At 39.6% G+C, this 19802-nt stretch overlaps 1 protein-coding gene across 1 annotated transcript in view; it reads left to right on the forward strand.

Annotated features, from left to right (window-relative positions):
- The window catches only part of cacna2d1a (calcium channel, voltage-dependent, alpha 2/delta subunit 1a), an 88856-nt gene extending 71712 nt beyond the window's left edge, over positions 1 to 17144 (forward strand). The window contains exons 32-38 of the mRNA XM_023952498.2: positions 3630 to 3782; positions 4728 to 4780; positions 5199 to 5254; positions 7258 to 7384; positions 7996 to 8108; positions 8596 to 8675; positions 12579 to 17144. Of these exons, the coding sequence (XP_023808266.1) occupies positions 3630 to 3782; positions 4728 to 4780; positions 5199 to 5254; positions 7258 to 7384; positions 7996 to 8108; positions 8596 to 8675; positions 12579 to 12701 (705 nt within the window). The 3' untranslated portion in view covers positions 12702 to 17144. The remainder of the gene's footprint in view (positions 1 to 3629; positions 3783 to 4727; positions 4781 to 5198; positions 5255 to 7257; positions 7385 to 7995; positions 8109 to 8595; positions 8676 to 12578) is intronic.
- Positions 17145 to 19802: the final 2658 nt, after the last annotated feature.

Genomic DNA, 19802 nt, shown 5'->3' on the forward strand with positions numbered 1-19802 from the left:
AATCTAGAACAAATTTTCAGCCTGAATGGACCCAAGCGGACCCTGGTCAGGCAGGAACTGCTCGCGGACCCCTTCTTTTGAGGTGGTCCCAGTTTGACCCCGGGTGAACTGAGCTATTAATTTTGAATAAGTGAACTATCCCGACAAGGATTGTAGTGCATAGGACTTCCAATATTCTTTCTTTTATTGCTTTGCCTCTCCCTCGTAATTCCTGTCCAATAATTTAAAAGGTCTTTAGTCACATGCTTTTGTTTACAAGCTTTGGTTCTTAACAGAAATGTAACAGAAATTAAGTGGATTCTGTCCAGACCAATCGACTTTTCCAGTCTGAATACACCCTTAACACCCAACTACATGATGACATGTAGGAACGTCATCCATAAAGTGTATTAAGGTGTGAGAGCAACTGTGCAAGGGGTGCGTAGCCACCAATCAAAGTCAAATACAGAAAATTCTTGTTGGATGCTATTAGACTAGAATTGATAAAACCAGTTTTTAGCTAATTAATGTAATATGACAGCTTTAAAAATGAGGGATTTTCAAGTAGTGGGGATGTGACATCACATTAGCATGACAAAAATCCACCTTTTCTTTTTTTTTTTTTTTAAGTGGAATACAAAAATAAAATCTGGAAATGTATTGATCAATCCTTGGATTTGTAAACAAAGAGTGCTGGGATATCAACGTAGGATTACTTCCACGCCAAGGGTCTGACATGAGCTACTGGTGTGCAGCAGAAAAAGTCTTAAAAACCACCCTGTTTTTTTTTTTATTTGCTAAAAGCGGCATAATTAAAAGACCACTGGGAACAATTGATAAAAAACATAGTTGGAGTGGGACTTTAAGTTTATTCATTGATACGGGTCTCTAACTACGGTTGAATTTGGGAAACTTTTTCCTTTTTTTTTTTATAAAACTGAAAAGATTCCCATTACTCTATTTTTACAGACTAAATTGAAACTAATTAAATGTATGTTACTATGCAAGAACTTGTGGAAAGTTGCTACAAAAGGTTTATCTGGTTCTCTAACCACCATTTGCTTTAGAAAATAAACCTTTATTCCTGTGAAACAGTGGAAATACCCCATTAAAAAGGGTCATTCGGTTCTTATTGTTCAAGTCAACGGGAGACGAATCAGTTATCATCATGCATCAGCTTTTGTTTTAATGAATCTTTTCTTAAACAAAAACTTAAATGACCTTGAAACCACTTTTAGGACCGTGCAAAACCAAAAATGACATAAAACACACCTACAGAACATTTTTTTTGTCATCACTCAGTTCAATACCGCTATGGATGTGATCTATAGAGCAACACCAATCCAATGAATACACTTCAACATCTAATTTGGCTTCAGCAGGACTTTGTGATGAAGATAAAGTATAGACCTGGGAGAATGGAAAAGTTCTGCATTTGCTTTCAGAGGAGGTAACGGCTATGACAGACCTCAGGTCAGCAGAGATCTGTGCACAGAGCAGGACCCTCACCGAACTTGGATCTCGTTCTGGTTACAGATGAAGTATTCCTGATGAACTGAGAGTCAAGGTTGGCCTGGTCTTACGCAGCTCAGTCCAGATGTGAATGCTGGATATTTTTGCTCCAATGTCCTGAGGTTATGAATCAACTGCTTCTATGTTTTGGAGGAAAATATGCTTTTTGTGTCGATGGATATTATATTTTAGACCTGTATGGAGATTGATTATAACAGATCAGTATTGTGGCACTTTGGAAAGAACATGTGGGGGGAAAATAGCTCAGAGAGGGAGTTGGAGGATGCAGTTTTTTTACTTTTTTCCAACAAAGATTTAACATTTCACAGCTCACGATTAAATGGCATAAAAATAGTTGCCACAATGACTATCTGCTCCTGAAAACAGCTTGTCAACCTGATGGTCTGCAGTCCTGATTGCAATGCAAGCCTCAGATCTGTTGGCTAATTTTCATCCCTTATGTTTCTTGTAAATCTTCATTCTTTCCCAATTTCCCCTTCCAAATATCATCTCACAAAAATGGAGCTAATGGAGCTTCTTAAGCACAATTTGACCCATCATTTCCTATTTCCTGCACACACAAACCCAACCACAGAAAACTTTCATGCCTCTGCCCCCTGCTTGTCCTGTTCTGTCCGCTAACGGTGGGCCCCCGATGCCTTCTCAGTAAATGTGTTTTCATGCAGCTCTGATTCTTACCTAATCATCGCTGGGTGTGCGCTAGATAAATCAGCTGCCCTCTGATGTTTGGCAGGAGCACTAAAACCCAGGAACCTTGTTTGGAAAAGGCTGCGCGCCCTCAATCATATTTCCTACAGGAGCAGAGTTTTCTCTCCCTCTGCAAGCTCCCCCCTTTACGTCTTTCTCTTTCCAGCTCATTCTTTTTCGTTCTCCGAAAACCTTCGGGGAGTCTGCAGCCAGCAGGGCTGTGACTGTTAATTCATTATTTGCGTTGCTGCGTATGGAAAGGGGAGAAGGCTCCTTTCTTACCTTATAGATGGGAAGATTTATACGTCCTTTGGCCAGAAATAGGAACGGGTATGCGGAGGGCCGCTTGTTAACGGTGACCTTACAAAGTGGAAGGAAAAGGATAGTTTGCATTTCCTAAAGTGCACACACATGCAGTGGAGTGCTCGTGCAACGTGATACCTACTGTACATGCATGCTCCCACCTGGATACACAAGTTCTCCGCAAGCACTCGGTCACGTCACACCTCTGAGATGCCGAGACAAAGCGCTTACTCTGAGCAGAAGTCTATGGCTCCCTGGTGTTAAAGATGATGAAAATTGTGTTTTGGGTGTTTTTAAACCTGTTCTTGTGGCATGTTTGTCATGATGGAGTTGATATATAGAGAAAATTAAACTCAGAATTGCATGTCTGAGTTTTTCTTTATTCAAAAAATGACTTTTGAAAAAAACTTGTAGTTGTGACAGAAAATATTGCGGGCGGGCCACAGGCTTCGACTATTCTTACAAGGCTTCTCAGAATTCCTTTCAATAAGGAAAGATCTTAGGAATGGGAATTAAGAAAGATTTATTTGTGATGCAAAAGATGTGCATAAAATCAATCCACGGTCTTTGGCGGTTAGGCTCTGGGCTGATGGCGTCCTGCATGCTGGTGGGACAAAGCTTGGACCATGGATGAATAAGCTCCAGAGCCTAGATGCTGGTGGTGGTTGAGGACCAAACCATGACAAAGCAATGTTTCAGGGGGAGGACATGGTGGAAAAGGATCAGCAAAACCATCAACATCCATTCATTTAAGACTAAAATTATGATTATGATTGGCTGAGATGAAAAAGCGGGGAATTTAACAATTTGGCTTAGAGCAGGGGGGTCAAACTCCAAACTTCGAGGGCGGGCCTCTAGCTGTCTCATCTGCTGCTGATTACATGGATTAGGTGTGTTAGGCCTATAAGGACCTTCAATTGGACAATATGTAGGACATCGGCCCTTGAGACCTGGATCTTGTGACCCCTGGTTTAGAGTGAAGGCTTAATTGAAAAGTGGCATGAAAGGTGAGTGACGTAAGAAACCCAGCTTACCTGGTAGATCTCTTTCTTACTGAAATTGCACCAAAGCTTAACAGCAATACATATCAATCCTAACCTTTTTTTCCACCTCTTCTTTTGTTCTAGATTGGGAATTTCTTTGGAGTCATCGACCCCACGATAATGAGAGCTCTAGTCAACGACTCCCTGTACACCTCGAAGAGTACCTACGACTACCAGTCACTGTGTGACCCTAAACGGACGAGCAAGAAGGCTGCAGGTCCTCGATCCGTCTACGTGGTGAGTTCCGCAGAGCGCCGGGGTCGTGTTCTGTTCTGGTCCTAAGCCTCCACGAATGCCACTGCAGCTTTTCTGAGTCATACCTGCTCTCTCGCACACTTCCAAACGGTCACACACACACAGAGCGTCGCCCACCAGGGAGCTGTAAATCTGGGATGGAGCAGATGAGAAGGAAAGCAGAGGGGATGGTGAAAGCGTTAGAGTGGGAGTCGCAGCAACAGCAACAAGGATTAGCTGGTCTCATGAGCTGAAAGAGTGCATGGAGGGATGAGGAAACGCACTGGTCTTCATCACTTACAAGAGCTTTGAGTAGAATGGTGGAGATTGTCTGAAGATATTTACAGTTAGAGTGATAAATGTCTCTTGACTTTGCAGAAAAGTGTTCAGAAGCATTTGCATAAAGTTTACCTCGCTGATAGACAAACTGAGCTGCACGATTTTCCAAGTCCAGCTTCAGTGTGTACAAAAACGCAGAGTCACCAAGGTGGGATGAAAGACGCTGTTGTGCTCAGATCAAAGAGGCGCTGAACAGACGGTGATGCCTCTGACACGCTCAGTAAAAACTCCTTGATGACTCAGGCCGCAATCAACTGTGGAGCAAGAATACGCCGCTGATTCTCCAAAACAAGGGCCTCGCATGCTAGCCATAATCAAAGCCGCATGTTTGGCCTTTTATTCAAACCGTGTGCTACTTTGTCTTCTCACTGCTTTTTTGTTTACATATTTACTCTTGTGTCTGTGGAGAAGGACTGTGTTCTAATTTCCTCAGAGAAGGAAAATCAAATATTTTTCTGTTTTATTTTTTTGTGCCTGGCAGAAGTGATCCGTCTGCAGCCACTGTAAACACAAACAGGATGTGCAGACCGGCTCAGCTGGCTCAAGTCAATTTGTTAAACCATTTTCTGCTTTACTGATTTTTATTCTTCTTTTCTTTGACCCTGCCAGCCCACAATAGCCGATATTCTGAATCTGGGATGGTGGGCGACTGCCGCAGCCTGGTAAGTCTTTTTTAGTTTTTGCTCTTTTCCTCCGTCATGGTCAACAGCCCCCCCCAACAATAAAGAATACATTTTTGCATTATTAAAGTTAGCCTTTTAAATCATTTAGCCTAGTTTCTAATGGAAAGCAGGCAGGGATTTGTTCCCCTGAATGGATGGCGGCTATAGCATCTGTTTAATAGCTAAATTGTTCCCTTGACAGTTAAAATTCCAGAAAGTCTTCTCTTGATTTATGCTCAGTCTCACTGCCTTGATGTCATCAACAGCTTGTATTACAACAAGGCCATTAAATATGGAATTTAAGGCCAATAATAGTGTGGTTCTATTGACACAAATCCACATGAATGAATTCCTCATTTAAAGAAGATGCAGTTCTGCTTTTAGGCACCTCACATGTTGTCATCATTTTTGTTCTTAGGTCCGTATTGCAGCAGTTAATGGTCAGCATCACGTACCCCAGCTTTCTGGATGCAGGTGAGCTTCCATCACTTCCACACAAGCAAAACAAAAGTGCTTGTAAATACTTGGTATCGGACTTCTGCGCACTTCAGATGTCCTCCTTATAGAGCTTAAATCGTAATAAGATGTTGCTCTACAGCGCTCCCTGTAGCGATTTTGGAATGGAACCCTCACCTCATATGTTCCACATGTGCCTGCTTCACATGTGGAACTTTTGTAGATCTTCTGAGGACTCAGATGAGGTATTAGAAGATACACATCACCAACAGGTCCAGAACAAAGCCAAATAACAGACCTGCCTTGTGATGAAGATGTTCCCTTTTAAATTCGACCCTTTTCCTCCATATGGATGTGGTTTGGCTTTATTAGGATTTTGAAATGGCGTGGATTTGTGCTCCATCCAACGATTGAATTAATCATCCTATGAAATTGCCACTATTTGTGTGGAAGCAGAAATGATTGTTTATGCAGCAATAATTCTCCTGGGCAGCGAAAAACCACAAATCAAATTACCATCTTCAGGATCTCTTTTCAACAGCTTGCTTTGATCCCATATCCCGGAAATCTTCTAGCTTTTATAAAGCGACTTCAAAGCAACAGAGGAGGTCCTTGCAACAATGTAAACATTTAGAATTATTTCCTTTTTAAAATCAGATTTTTTTAATGAAAATTTTTAAAAACAGATAAATATGTTACAACTGTGGCTGGGAGAGCTATGTAAACCTGTTTAGAGTTCTCTTTTTAATCATATGCAGTGGATTTTACGTTACAACGTCCTGTTGAGATTTAGCTCAAAATGAAGGATATTCGAGCGAAACGTCAACTAAAGTAGAGCTGGAAGAAAACAACAAAAAACCCTCAAATATAAGCAAACGATTAACATTAATCAGTAATGCAAACAAGGGCTGAGGAACTAAAGAGGAAAAAGCTAATATGAAGGATCTGGCAAAGATTATCTGAAACCAAGACGATTGTTTGATGAGTGAACAATAACCAAGCAGACATTCATGATGCAAGAACGGACATAGAGAACAAAAGTTTGGATTTTTAAAGTTGAAGTTGAAAACCTTTTTTTGTGCAATGGCGAAAACTGCAGCAGATTCCAATTTTGAGTTCCATTTTTTTATTTTTAAGAACTACTTTTGGTTACATTTTACTTTATTTTAAAAGTAATTTCCAAAATAAATGAAAGTGTAATTTACAGTAGAAGACAAGTCTGTTCTGGTTCTTTCTATGAGTTCCTCTGCTGTTGAAAGCAAGGAGGCGCTAAGAGGTCACCCTGGGTTCATTTTTGACTTTTATATATATCTTGCTCATGGTTAGATCTTTGTTGGTCAACCATCTCTAGGGAGGTCCTTCACCACCTTCCATTTGTACACAGACTGTCAAACTGGGAGTGGATAGAGTCCAAGCTCTGTGGAGCTTGAGCATAAACAGATAATACTTTCAGACTTTAAAACAAATCTGTCTTGTTCACGTAATAATGATCTTCCACAAACAGTTAGGGATCAGACTGGTAGATTCTTACATTAAACAGGGCATTTTCTCACTTCTTGTTGTTTTATTTGACTTATGTTTCAGCTCTACATTGAGTCACTTAGATATGATAAGTTATATTTATATTCCACTTAGCATGACTGAAAGGTTTTGTGTTTCAATGCCTTGACCAACAATTATAAAATAGTTTAACTCTGGGTAAAACGTTGATATGAAGGAGGTCGGGGCAATGGGTTTCTGTTTGCCTTAGGGGTGTGACGATTCATTTGAACAGCGATTCAATATTTGTGGTTGCTGATTCAATTCACTGACCTAAGATCTATCCAGGACATCTTTAGCCAAAAACCAATATCAATATAATTTAGTTTAAAACAATATTATAATGGTATAGGTAGATTCGATTAACAACTTGCCTCAGACAGATCTACCTGGTTAGATCGTATGTAAATTGATGAAGTCTAATTTGTGGTCATTTCAGTGTTATTGTGTCAATGAAGCAACAAATTGATGTCCTTCTGCAGTTGATGTGGAGGATAAAATGCCAGATTCCATGACTAAGGAGGTCTGCATCACGGAGCAAACTCAGTACTACTTTGAAAACAAGAGATCAACCTTCTCTGGCTCAGTCGACTGTGGGAACTGCAGCAGGTAAAAGAATTCTCCCAGAAAAGGGACAACTCGTTGCATATCCTTTTATCCAAGCTGAAGTTTTCAGATCCATCACGAAGGTCAGCTAATGCAGCAAGGTGGACGGTGAGAGCGTCTCCGATTGCCTTGAAGTCGAGCAGCTACCCCGGACCGCCGTCTTGGCCCGTTCATGTGTGTGATATATGCACATGTGGGAGTGTGTGTGGTGTTTTAAGGCCCCCTCGTGCCGGCTAATGGAGTGCTTGTCCGCAGGCCGCGCGGCGTTCCTGCACATTAGCCCCACACACGTTTCCTTTTAACGACCACTATAAAAAGACAGAAAATCATTTGTGCAGCAAATACAGTTTCAGTGTAACTGCTGGAGGACAGTGGGGTATCGCTGAATCATTGTCGAATGGTAAATAACTACTTATTAATTTCAGTAGAGAGAAAAAAACTAATTCCAACAGTAATCTGAAATCCAAGTGTCCTCCCTTCGCTGCTTTCTGGTTAAATATTCAACCTACCACATCTGCTGCGAGCATGTTTCAGTGAAACTGTATCTTTCCTGGACCCCAGCCCACGTGTCAACAAACTGCTTCTGTGTCTCTGGTGTGTCTGCTGCTCTCCAGGCTCTTCCTCGCTGAAAAGCTGCCCAAGACGAACCTGGTCTTTATCATTGCTGATGCAAAAGGCACCTGCTCGTCATGTGTATCAAGCAAATTAATACAGGAGGAACAGCAATGTATCCTTTTCACTCCGCTCACCTGGCAAGAAATGCGTGGTTCTGATTCAGCAGGCAGATGTTTTGATAGTTAACGCTTTTGACGAGATCATCAGAGGTGTGGTTAGATGACATAAAACCGTTTTTTTCTTTCATAGTTTTTCTGACATGTTTGTAGCTGTGCTCAAATCTTCCACATGCAGAGGTGTCTGTACAGCACATGGCGGTGTCTGCTGATTAGCATACAAACAAATGTATGATGTCCCTTCAAACATGGACGACTGCGGCCAATCAAAAAACCACCTCAGTTGAAAACAACACTCCTTCATCCATCGAAGGGGCGTGAAGCAACCTGCTTTAGTCTCTAAAGGAAACTCTGGAGGATTTATTTTCCTCCCAAATGAAACTAAAAATGTTGATTTGTTTTTTTTTTGTTGTTGTTTTTTTTTAGCTGTGAGGGTGTGATGTAGTCTTGAATCGTGTTATGCTCCTGAACTCTTTCCTCCAGCTGACGGGCCCAATCCCTGTGAAATGGCTCTCAGTCCTCGTTACAGGAAAGGACCTGCTTGTTTTGATAAGAATCAACCTGTAAGTTGTATTCATTATGCCTCAATCGCTTCCACTTAAAAACACTGGGAGATGCTTGCTTTATCGCAAAGCTGTTCTTCAGAAGCTGTCCAAAAAACAAAACGGAAAATAGAGGACTAACAATGTTTGCAACTTATATACGAGTTTTCTCCTGTCTATACATTTAAAGCAAATATAAGTGCAACAACAGTTTGTACATAAAAGGTTTGAAGTGTCTGATGTACTAAGATTGTGAAAATTTTACTGTCTATTTAAGCCAAGGGGCTGCAACCTTTCACAATAAGAGGTTCATTTGGATAATCTTAACCACATTTTTAACACATTTTAAACAAAACCCTGAAAGCTACAAATATCCCAGTTCATGTTTAGAAAAATACGCTTTATTTAAGTTTTAGAGGCCGTTAAGCCACTCATTTATGTGTTGCTTTTAACATTTGCAATAATTGAATTATAACACGGTTGTACTTTTCTACAGATAACAGCTTTAATTCAATTCAATTCAATTCAATTCAATTCAATTCAATTCAATTCAATTCAATTTTATCTGTATAGCCCAAAATCACAACAACAGTCGTCTCGATGGGCTTCGAAGTAAAACATGAACTCAAAAGGATCACGAATACAAAGAGTTCAATAGGAAAATACTAAAATGAACTAACAAACTGACTAAGCTATACTGGCATCCCTGCCCTTAGACCCCACTTCGCGGGAGGTCTAAGCATGTCTAAGCAAGTCTTTAACATGCATGCATCCACGTTTTGGGCTTCCGCAGTCAAAATTTCTGCGTTCACACAAAAGACCGTTTTGGTTGAACTTTGACCCATCAGAGACTGAGCTTTGGTGGTGACGCATGGATAACATCCTTGGAAGGGCCAACTATTTGTATATTGATCATGAAGGAGAAATTAACAATTGCGGTTCATGCCCGGGCGGATTTATATGACACTTCTCCAACTGTAAGTGCATGCACTTGCATCGGGTAGAGACAGTCCAGTATGAACACCGTATTCTTAAAGGCGCGTTTAAGAACCTGCATTCAGCGCGTTCTTTAACACGCATCACATGCCAGGTGTTTATGTAGCATAATGCACCATCATTGAGCCATGATTAAAAAAAATATATATATGTTTTAATTTCAAGCCAAAAATGTATGAATATTCAATTAAAAAAATCAGACATGAAAATATAAAAGTATTAAACACTGAAATAAAAGACAAACTTGGAACATATTTGACATATTTGGGTCATATAATCAATGCCATTTTCTCTATTTTGAAAGTTATTTTTCATATGATATATCCAATGGAGAGCGATGAAGGAAGACCTGGACTTCTCTTTTAAGTCCTGGCAAAAGGCTGAAACCTTTGAGTGCCTTTTCCTGAACACAAAGCATGGTCTTAGAGAGGAAATCCTGCCTGTGGCACTTTTCCATCATTAATATCTTCATGTAGAGTACGTCACTTCTTTTTGTTTCCCCTCAAAAGGCTGTCCAAGCGGCTTCCCAGGCTAAGACACACAGCCGACTGCTCCTGAACTTTTGAAGCCAAACAAACACTTTTATGAGCTGCACAGAATCTTTGCGTGTGGAACTTCAGGCTGGACTTGAATGCATTGTTTGTTTTCATTTTATCATCTTTTTTTTCCCCCCCTCCAGAGTCAAAGGTTGCCCGCCTCACACTCACGCAAACACCCCCACCTCTCCACCCCACGCACTAACTCGCTACATGTCACCAGTTGAACGCCTTCTGCTGCTTCCTGTCCTCTCCCGCCGATTTATGCAATTTGTTCTCTAACCTGTGAACTCACAAGTGGACTTTTTTGCCGCATGATTCTCACTTTTTCTGTTTTCTCTACCTCCTGCCCTGTGATTGGTTGTTGCTGGTTGGGATGAGGCCATGTGTCGAAGGAGCACAGGCTCCCCACTGGCCTCCTCTCTGCTCATGCTGGTGCTGCCACTGTTCATGTGCTGTCTCGGTCGGGTTAGTCCCGTAATACTTGCCCTCTGTCTCCTGTTGACTTTTCATGGTTATCTTGCCCTCAATCTAACAGTCTGCAGCTTTTGAGTCTGTTCTCGTTTTGTTTTCCTCACTTTATCTCCTCCCATGTTTGTACGTCCCTCCTTTGTTCCATTACTTCATGTCTTCTTCCATTCTTCTCCTCATCATCTGCCACTCTCCTGTATTATGTCAGCGTCTGACTTCACCTCCTCGTCTCTGTCTGCCTCCCATCAACGTTTTCTCCATCTCACCTGACTTTGAACTTGGACCCATGCTCTTTGTATCTTTCCCCATCTATCATCATCACTATCTCGCTACAGTGGTCTCCAGCGACCACTGATGGATCTCGGCTCGAGCGAAAACAGATCTCCTGTCTCTCATTTGCATCCAGATTTTCATATGTCTGCTGCAATGTTCCTCAACTTTATTATTCTTCTCCCCCCACATGCTGAGCATACATCAGACTGATTTTTGGGCATATATGATGGTTTTACAATTGTCCATTGAAATATTTAAAAGTCAGTTAGAACCTTTTTTTTTTCATTTTCTCCTGTGTGATCCCTACACTCTTCCATTTGCTAAGCCTCACTGCTCCTCAGGCTGCCAACTCGACTCTTTCACACAGCCTATTATACAGCAAATACCTATGAGCTACATATTAAATCAGGCAAAGCTGGGAATTTGCATGGAATGCATTTTAAAATATAAAAGAATTCAGTTTAATTCATGCAAAGAAAAAAAAACATGCCGTTTTTGCCCTCAGAGAATTTTCCTTTTTTTGCTTTTTGTTAAATAGACTAGGAATACATGTAATACATCTAAAGGAGAGGAATACCTGTGTAAATCTCATCATTTCAGCCTCTTCTTCCTCTCTGCCTTGTTGGAAAATTTTATGGAGTTTAGGAGAGGTGATAGGAAAAATCCATGAGGATTTTGGAAAAGATTAGAGTTAATCTGAATCTATTTTTTTCACTGAGCTGTATTGATTTAAAGCATGTTCAACTATCTGTGCAATTCCTCATTTTCTAGAGAAGATATGGAAAGAAGCCTTGTAGCTACTGTAGACGTTACATTCATGTCACCCAGGAAGAGTCACTTTTATGCCAAAATTCAAGTCATACTTTGGTGAATATTAAAAAGACTATTGCATGTAACACTTTTTTTTCTTATTGGAATATATTTCTCAGGCAAGTGTAGCATCTTCAAAAAAGAACAGCAGCAACTCAAAATTCATTCCAGAGATGCAAAAGCTTTTGCAGAAAACCTAAAAAACAAAGAAAAATAAAGCCTTTTTAAAATGAAAAAAATAAAATAAAAGCAAATATGGTGCAGAGAGAACTACATTCACATCCATCACCACTCAATGACCCCGATGATGCAGCATTATTCCTATATAAAACGCTACAAGCAAAAATGGACCAAAAAGTGAAGCACTTGGTTGTTGGTTCTATCTCAGGTGGAAGAAAAAACAAATAATTAAAAGTGCTGTAGGATTCAAATGAAGGTGCATGGTTTCAATATGCTGCAGTCTGAATAAAACTACTTTTAAATTTCCCCTCATGTTCTGCTAGGAGCATTTTGTTCTCCTTTAAGCCCACTGCAGCATGACTTCTCTCTGTTCTGGTCTGTCACTGTCCTCAGTTATCACGTTTTGCGCATTTGGAACATGAAAGCGGTGCTGGGTAATTTTTCACAGCTATGGTTTCAGCCAATTCTCTTAAAGAAGCACATTAAATCTCTAACCGTGCCTTCAGGCAACCCTCGACATTCATGAGATGCTCCTTGTAGTTTTAACTGACAGGTCCAAGTAATTACACTCAATTGAACATGAAATCTTTAACGCAAAGCCTGCTGGGCAGGATTGGTTGAGCTGACTGACTCTTCTTCCCTCTCTGGTTGGTGTCAGGAGAAGGACGCAGACTGTGGCGGGGTTTCTGGCCTGAGTTCGTCTCTGTGGCTTACGGTGGCCCTGCAGATGTTGCTGCTCTGGATTGGGACTGACTGCCGGCTCCACACCGTTCCATCGTGACCAGTGAAGATCCCTGCTCTGTTTCTCGGCCACCTCCAGATCAACGCCTACCAGCATGTGGCGCTGCAGAATGAAGTCCCCCCCAAAAAAAGACGAGAAAAAAACAAACATATTCCTCAGTATGCCAAGTTTCTCCTTAAATTTGTTTACTTTCAGAAGAAGTGCTTCACAGGAGCAAGATCTGAATGATAGCAAAGCCCTCTGTCTCTGACTATCTTCTGTTGCTTCAACAGTCCCAGCTATCAGAGATTACAGCAATCAGATTGAAAGCTGAGTGGACTTTGTCTACATGTCTATGATGAAAAAAATTGGACTGCCATTTAAAAGCCAGAGGCTCGAATGGGGATGAGGGACTTGTTGTTGATTACAGATAAAGATTTCCAGCACTGCCAGAAAAAGCCCTTTGAAAGGGCAGATTTTTGTTTGAAGCGGCATTGAAGGCATCTTTTTTTCCCCCGCTTGGTTGAGGTTTTGACAACGGTTTTGCAGAAGAGATGCCAAACCTTCATATCACACCCTCTTTATCTTAATTCGCCTCAGCTGGGTTACATTGTTGTCACTGTCTGATTTACAGATATTGTTACCCAGAACATTATTCACCCTATCTCTGAGTGCATTATCTTCTCTAAGATCAGCTGTTCTTTCATGTAGATTCACTATTTGCAGTGTGGAAGTCATGTTCCTTGTGATGTTTATGCACAAAAGCCAACCCTTGTGCTGCCACAGTGCTTGTTTATGACTGAATTTCATGCTCTGAGCTGAGGATCTAAACAGTCAGCTCTGGTCTGGAGCGGATCATTTTTGGCTTTGTTTTTTATTTTAATTTTTTGATTTAAAGAACCCTCCAAAAAAAAGAATCCCTTAGTGTTTACTGACCTTTTTTCTTATTTGTTGTTTGACTGATGTGTCAGGAAAGGATTCGACTATTCAATTTCTTCCAAATACTTGGGGAGGACGAAAGAAGATGCTGCACTTCTTAAAACGACTTTAGTTAATTTAGGCCAAAAGGTTTGAAAAACAGCTTTGAAACTTCAGTTTATATCCCAGTTTCCAAAAATCAAAGGTACAACAGTTGAGGTTTTAACAAATTAGTATTTGCTAATGCAGGAAAGTCTTCAAAAAAGTTGATTAAAAGCATTCAACTTTAATTAAAATTGTTGCTTCATACAGGTTGCAGGACAGCGTCTAAACACCAGCCTAAATTGTTTGTTTTTTGTCTCTTTTCTCCCAGCCCAGTAGCAGTTTTTAGTTTCACTGAACACATGCACACACCCAGACAAACAAATCACTCACATTTCATATTTTGTTTAATTCCTAGGGTGCACACTTTGTTTTAAACAGAATCTTACTCAACAATGATGCGACCCCGTCGCAATTTCTGGAAGACACTCGGCAGTGTTTTACAGGTTACACCCCTAGGGCGGTCAGTTAAATAACTCACCTGCTCAGCGTCCTATTTAAGTCAGGTGCGCAGTTGTTCATTCTCTTTCTTACCTTCAGCGCTCATTCGTCGCCCCTCCCTCCTCCACGGCTTCCACCTGTGGGCTCCGTTAAGGGGGTTTTTGCTACCCGAACGTTTATGGAAAATGATCTCATGGAATTGAACGGAGCCTTATGCCAAAACGAAAAAGATGTGAATGCCAACTTAAAGAATGTGAATATTAAGTATGTGGAATAAATATATCTTACTGCAAGAGTTGTCTAACAGAAATGTAAGTTTCCCTCAACAAACAGCCAAACCAGAGCATTGTACACATCAGCATACACATCCACAGGAAACAGGAAGTGACTTCACATGTCAGAATTGCTTTTCTTTACTTTGTTCCCCTTTATGTCTAATTTATTTTGTTTCAAACCTATTTCTGTATTTCAATTGACACTATTTTTTTTTCTGCTAAATATCTGTACTTTTGGAGTTATATTTGAGAATCCTCCAGGAATTTGTTTTAAGGAAGTGTTTTGTTAATTGGCCTGTGGGAGGGGCTAAGCCGTTATAATGAGTGAACTTTTCCCAGTTGGGAGAGAGCGGTCTTGGTTGCAGGGGTGGCAACAGGCTCTCCTAGAAACTTTTTATTCTTCCTTTGATTATTGTTCTGGGATCAATAAAATCCCATTTTGAAATTTGGAGTCTGCTGGCTTGGTCATCCTATTTTACAGTGATTTATTTATGCACTGCTAAGAACTACCCAGTCACATACTGTTTTATGATTAATTTTGAATTAATTATTGCAAAAACAAATACATTTGTCAAAGATTCCTACGCTGAACTCTTTGCAAAAGACAAAAATGACAGTTTTGCTTCAGTGTCTGTGCAAAACACTCCAAATCAATGTTGCCTGATTTTGATCTTTAGGCCTCAGCATCGCATACTTAATTCTGTCGTGGAAGTGGTTGCATGATCTCACAAACCTGTCTGCAATCGTTTCCAGCGAAAACGGCTGCACCCATAATTCCAAATGAAAACGTCAACGACAAAACAAATAAATAAATAAAAAAGTAACAGGATCCAGAAACCGTACTGCCTTAGGCTTGGCTAGGCTCATTTATGATTAACATTGATGAAATCTTCGCTTTGGTCTGGTGATTAAAAATAAATGTATCTTTAATTTCAGAAATCAAGGGGGCAATCCAAAATAAAAACCATCCAATTCATCAGTATGCACTTCAAAAAGGCAGCATGTTTGACGACATGGGGCCATCTTTGATGATGCTCTTGCACGCTACATGACTAACTTGAGAATGCTGAAACAAAACTATATCATGAAATATAACATGTGGACAAAGAATGGTAAAATGTTTTGGTTGCATAAAACATCAGAACTTGATAATTTTAAAATATAGTTGTTGTTTTTTTTATTATTAAAGTATTTATGCATTGTGCTGTCACTGAAGCGACTGAATTTTTAGCTGGAGTTTTTCTTTTGTTGTAAGCTAAACATCCATGTAGTATAACTTATTTAATTTATTGAAAGATTTATTGAAGAGAAAGTGTGTTCATGCAACTGTAAAGGCCTTTAGTGTACTGCACATCAGTCAAACTGCTTTTTGAGACATCCATTTAAATGAAAAATAAGAACAAATAAAATGCCAAAAAAATGTCTTTTGGATTTTGGATCTGTAAAATGAGATAAATTATTGATTCATTTTCTAATTGTTTTATGCTTTTTATATAATTTGGAGTCGGCGTGAGTCAGAGAGACAGCTTGTTGGTTTGTATTTAAAAGCCGAGCTTTGAATCCTCCAGTTGAAAAGGACATTTGACTTAAACCAGCTGCGCTTGTTGGGTTGCCTCTGCTGTTAACTATTTGTTGCATAGGTTGATGATAATTTATGAGTGTGTTGAATTTCTGTTTTATGATGAATTCTCCTTTGAAAAGCCTCACATGTGTGCTCATTGCTTCAGTCAGAAGGCAGAAATGTGCTTGTTTGTGATACATAGGGGGATACACTCCATGGTTTCAGTGCCTAATAATGCCTCTAAATCACTAAAAAATGCTTCCAGTTTAGTTGCATATGCGGATGTTACCACATGCTGATCAAATAATCAATACTACATTTAAGAAATCAACTGTTTTCACTTTGACATGCCAAGACATGAGGTGTCACACCAACACTAAGCCTGGGAGTGCATCCATTTTTTGTTTTGTTTTTTGCAAACAGAAATGTTTTACGGAAACTGTCTGCATGGGGGAAAGAATCTGAGGTTACATGCATTTCTGATTCTTACCTCTAATTTCTTCTTCAAGACCTCACCATGCCGAAAAGTGGCAGTTGTAATGGTAGACGCATTCTTCTGAGTCACATTAACGAACATTAGCTTGCCAAGTTTCACCTTTGGCAAAGCTCCACCAATAATACGAAACCAAAACTTTAATGACTTCCCAGGTATTGTTAGGTGCACTTTTTTACTTTCACTGTTTTTTCTTGTGTCTTTCTAATCTAACAAAAAAAAAAAAAACTGTGTGGTGAAACTAACAGTCATGCTCCTTCCTATAATAATCTTCAAGAAGTGCCATAAACAGTTGGACTCTTCTCTTGTGGAGAAACTTATTATTGTAAAATAACTTTTATGCAATGTTCCTGAGGCACGATGTGACTCTCTTAGACCTGTGCTGCATGGTAATGGCTGATAATATATTAAATACAGTGTGTTCCTGCTTTTGTGTGTGATGTTTGGAAGCATAATATCCTGAAAGTAAAGCTCCCAGCTCACAGTGTAATAAGGTTTGATCAGCTGGCACTGCCGTCCCCTCGGGGAGACAGCATTTGGAATTATATGCTGCCGTAAAGGAAAAACTGATAATGTATGAATGCACTTTCTTAACTGTCTAACCTGTTTAAGCCATGTTTGCTTCAGTCATGTGTGCACTATACCAGTGATTAAACTCACTACAAATCATGAATACTCTGCAAAATAAATCCTTGTGACACTGTTGATATCAATGCAGTGTTTCAGCACCTCCTTGAACAACATTTGTAACATTTTAAGAAAATATGTATTCAGTTAGTGATGATCAAACAAGACTAAGGCCAAGTTGCACAATACATGAGTTAAATCGATTCACATCTCTGTGCCAAGTTGGCCAGGACACAATGTTCATGTCAACTTAATTTCAAAGCAACCTCTTTGCCCCCCTTACATTCACTTATAACTATTTTCCTCGTTCCTTAGTTCAAATATCTAATTATTGCGATTTTATAAGGACAATGATTATGTTTTGAGGGGGGTAACAAAGGCATTAAAGCCTTCTAAAGAGTCAGATGAGCGTAGCTGCATGCTACGATAGTCAGAAGCAACACAACAAACAAGCAAGAATAGAAGAAAAAATTGCAGCAGCAGTAGAAGAAAATCGGAAGTTTGCAATTTTTTGGAAATTAAGAGAAGCATTGATGGGAAATATGGATTTTTGCTTTTGTTGTAGTAATTATAACGATTGTGCAAGATCTGCTAAATTAATTAATTAAAAAACTCACACTGTTTTAATATCCAATGGCATGACATAGTCAGAAGTGGTTCCATTTTTGACTTTGAGGCGCCTGGTAAAGACAAAAGTTTTAACCCTAGACATGATTCTTTGGACAGTGAGACCACGACTCTTCCCGACCTCACTTGTTTGCACCCGCATTACCCTTAATGGCCTGGCTCCAGGCACCGATGGTACCCAATGCCTTCTTGCTTGACACACAGAACCAAAGTTTGGATGTTTCACAGGTGCAGTGGTAAATGCAGTCACAGACTCCTTCAGGGGATCAGTCAAATGGAAAGTTTCATATGATGGTAATAAGCACTCGTGACTAAATTGAAGACAAATTGAAAAATCTAAATGCACCTTTTACATTTTTATTATGGTTTATCTTGTGAAACAGAAAGCAGTTTAGGATTTAACTTATATTGAGGTTACACATGTCATGGACTGTTTCCCATTTTTAAATGATAGTTTTAGAGAGTTGTCCCCTTTAGCAGCCAGGTTGGTAAAAGGTTAGACTCCATTGAACCATATTCTGGTCCCCCTCATCAAGCAAAAAAGCTGCAAAACCTTTCTGTAAGGACTATCTGATTTAAAAAATACTTAATTGTTATTTGATGAGTTAGTTTTGTTCTTAAATGAGCTTCAATCTCAAGGCCAAAGGAGCTGCCTTTTGTCTTCAGTATCTGTCTTTTAGGATTCTTGTTTTTTTTATCATGTATCCTGGTTCTTAGTATGGAATGTTAGTCTTCTGTTTCTTGTTTTTTCCAACATGACTACAGCCATCACTTCTAAGTACAACGGTGTGAATTTTATGAAGCATCCTGAATCGAGTCGACTTCTTTAATGCATCGTTATTCATGTACAGATTAATAATAAATTTACCCAAATAAACATCTCTGTCAAGCTATGACTTAACTAAACATAAATGCATTTGCATACAGGAAGGTGCACCTGTCATCACTCTTTTCAGCTCTTCTCTAATGCATCCTGAAAGTGTTATTGTGAAATGGATCCGGGCCATCTCAGGAATGTAAAGAATACCATCTTAGGCACCCTGGCTGCATTGCGGTCTGTCATCTGACTTTTTCAGATCCTAACAACTCTGTGTATGGCCTTTGCTATACCTCTTTCCTGTTCAGACACTAGCAGTACAAGTTTATAGTTCACTCTGCTTTGGTGCCTTTTAAGAAAAAGCCTACATTAAAGTGATATTGCATTTCGATTTCCATTTCGTTGCTTTTCAGCATTAGCCATGGCCACTAATACAAGTGGTTTTTGTCACTACCAGCTTCAACCACTTTGCAGTGTGATCTCATACAATGATCAGCAATGTCATGTTCTGGGGGAAAAAAGGATAAAAGCCCATTAAAATGCACTAGGTTTCCATGAACATATATCTTGAAGTCCCACTCCGAGTTTCTGATCTATTGTAAAAGCGTAGTCAGTGATCTTTTATTAGGATTGTATCATTTTTAGCCTAAATCCAAAAATCTGTGTTGTTTTCTGCAAAGCGGTAGTAGTTTATTAGAAATTTGCCTCTGAGAGCTCTCCGTTTACCATCTCTCTCCCGCTAGCTTACAGCTCCTTACACCTCCAACTTTACACTACTGGTGCAAAAAAAATGGCTAGAAATATTAGAGTTATCAAGCCAAACAGTTTGGAGCCAAATACAGAGGAAAAAAACTAAAGACGGACATGGATCTAGTCATCTACGGGGGGGTGGAGCACAGAGCTTGTGGCCCGTCCATCTTATTTTCTATGTCACAAATAAGCTCTTTTTCAAACTGCATTTTTTTTGCCTGCTTGTCATTCACAACAGTTTGAATAAATAAATACTCAGAAATACTTAATTTTCTTTATACATGTCCCCCATCATCAGAAAAATGCCTAAAAAAACATTTCAAAAACACATTTTTTATTGGAATGGGTCTTTTAAAAACATTGCTGATGTACAAAACCCAAAGCAGTAATGTTAAAGTATTCATGATGTGTGGTTCTAATGCTACAAATCCTGGTATGGTCATTTGTGTCTTTTTTGAAAAAAGAGAATCTTGTAAATTGAGTGAAAATACAAATCATATCGTTTAGAAAATAAAAATAAAAAAGAACATGAGCTGAACAGTGATCCAGA

This window comes from Oryzias latipes, chromosome 23, assembly GCF_053564925.1.
Source record: "Oryzias latipes strain Hd-rR chromosome 23, Olatipes_Hd-rR_3.1".
Classification (NCBI taxonomy): domain Eukaryota; kingdom Metazoa; phylum Chordata; class Actinopteri; order Beloniformes; family Adrianichthyidae; genus Oryzias; species Oryzias latipes.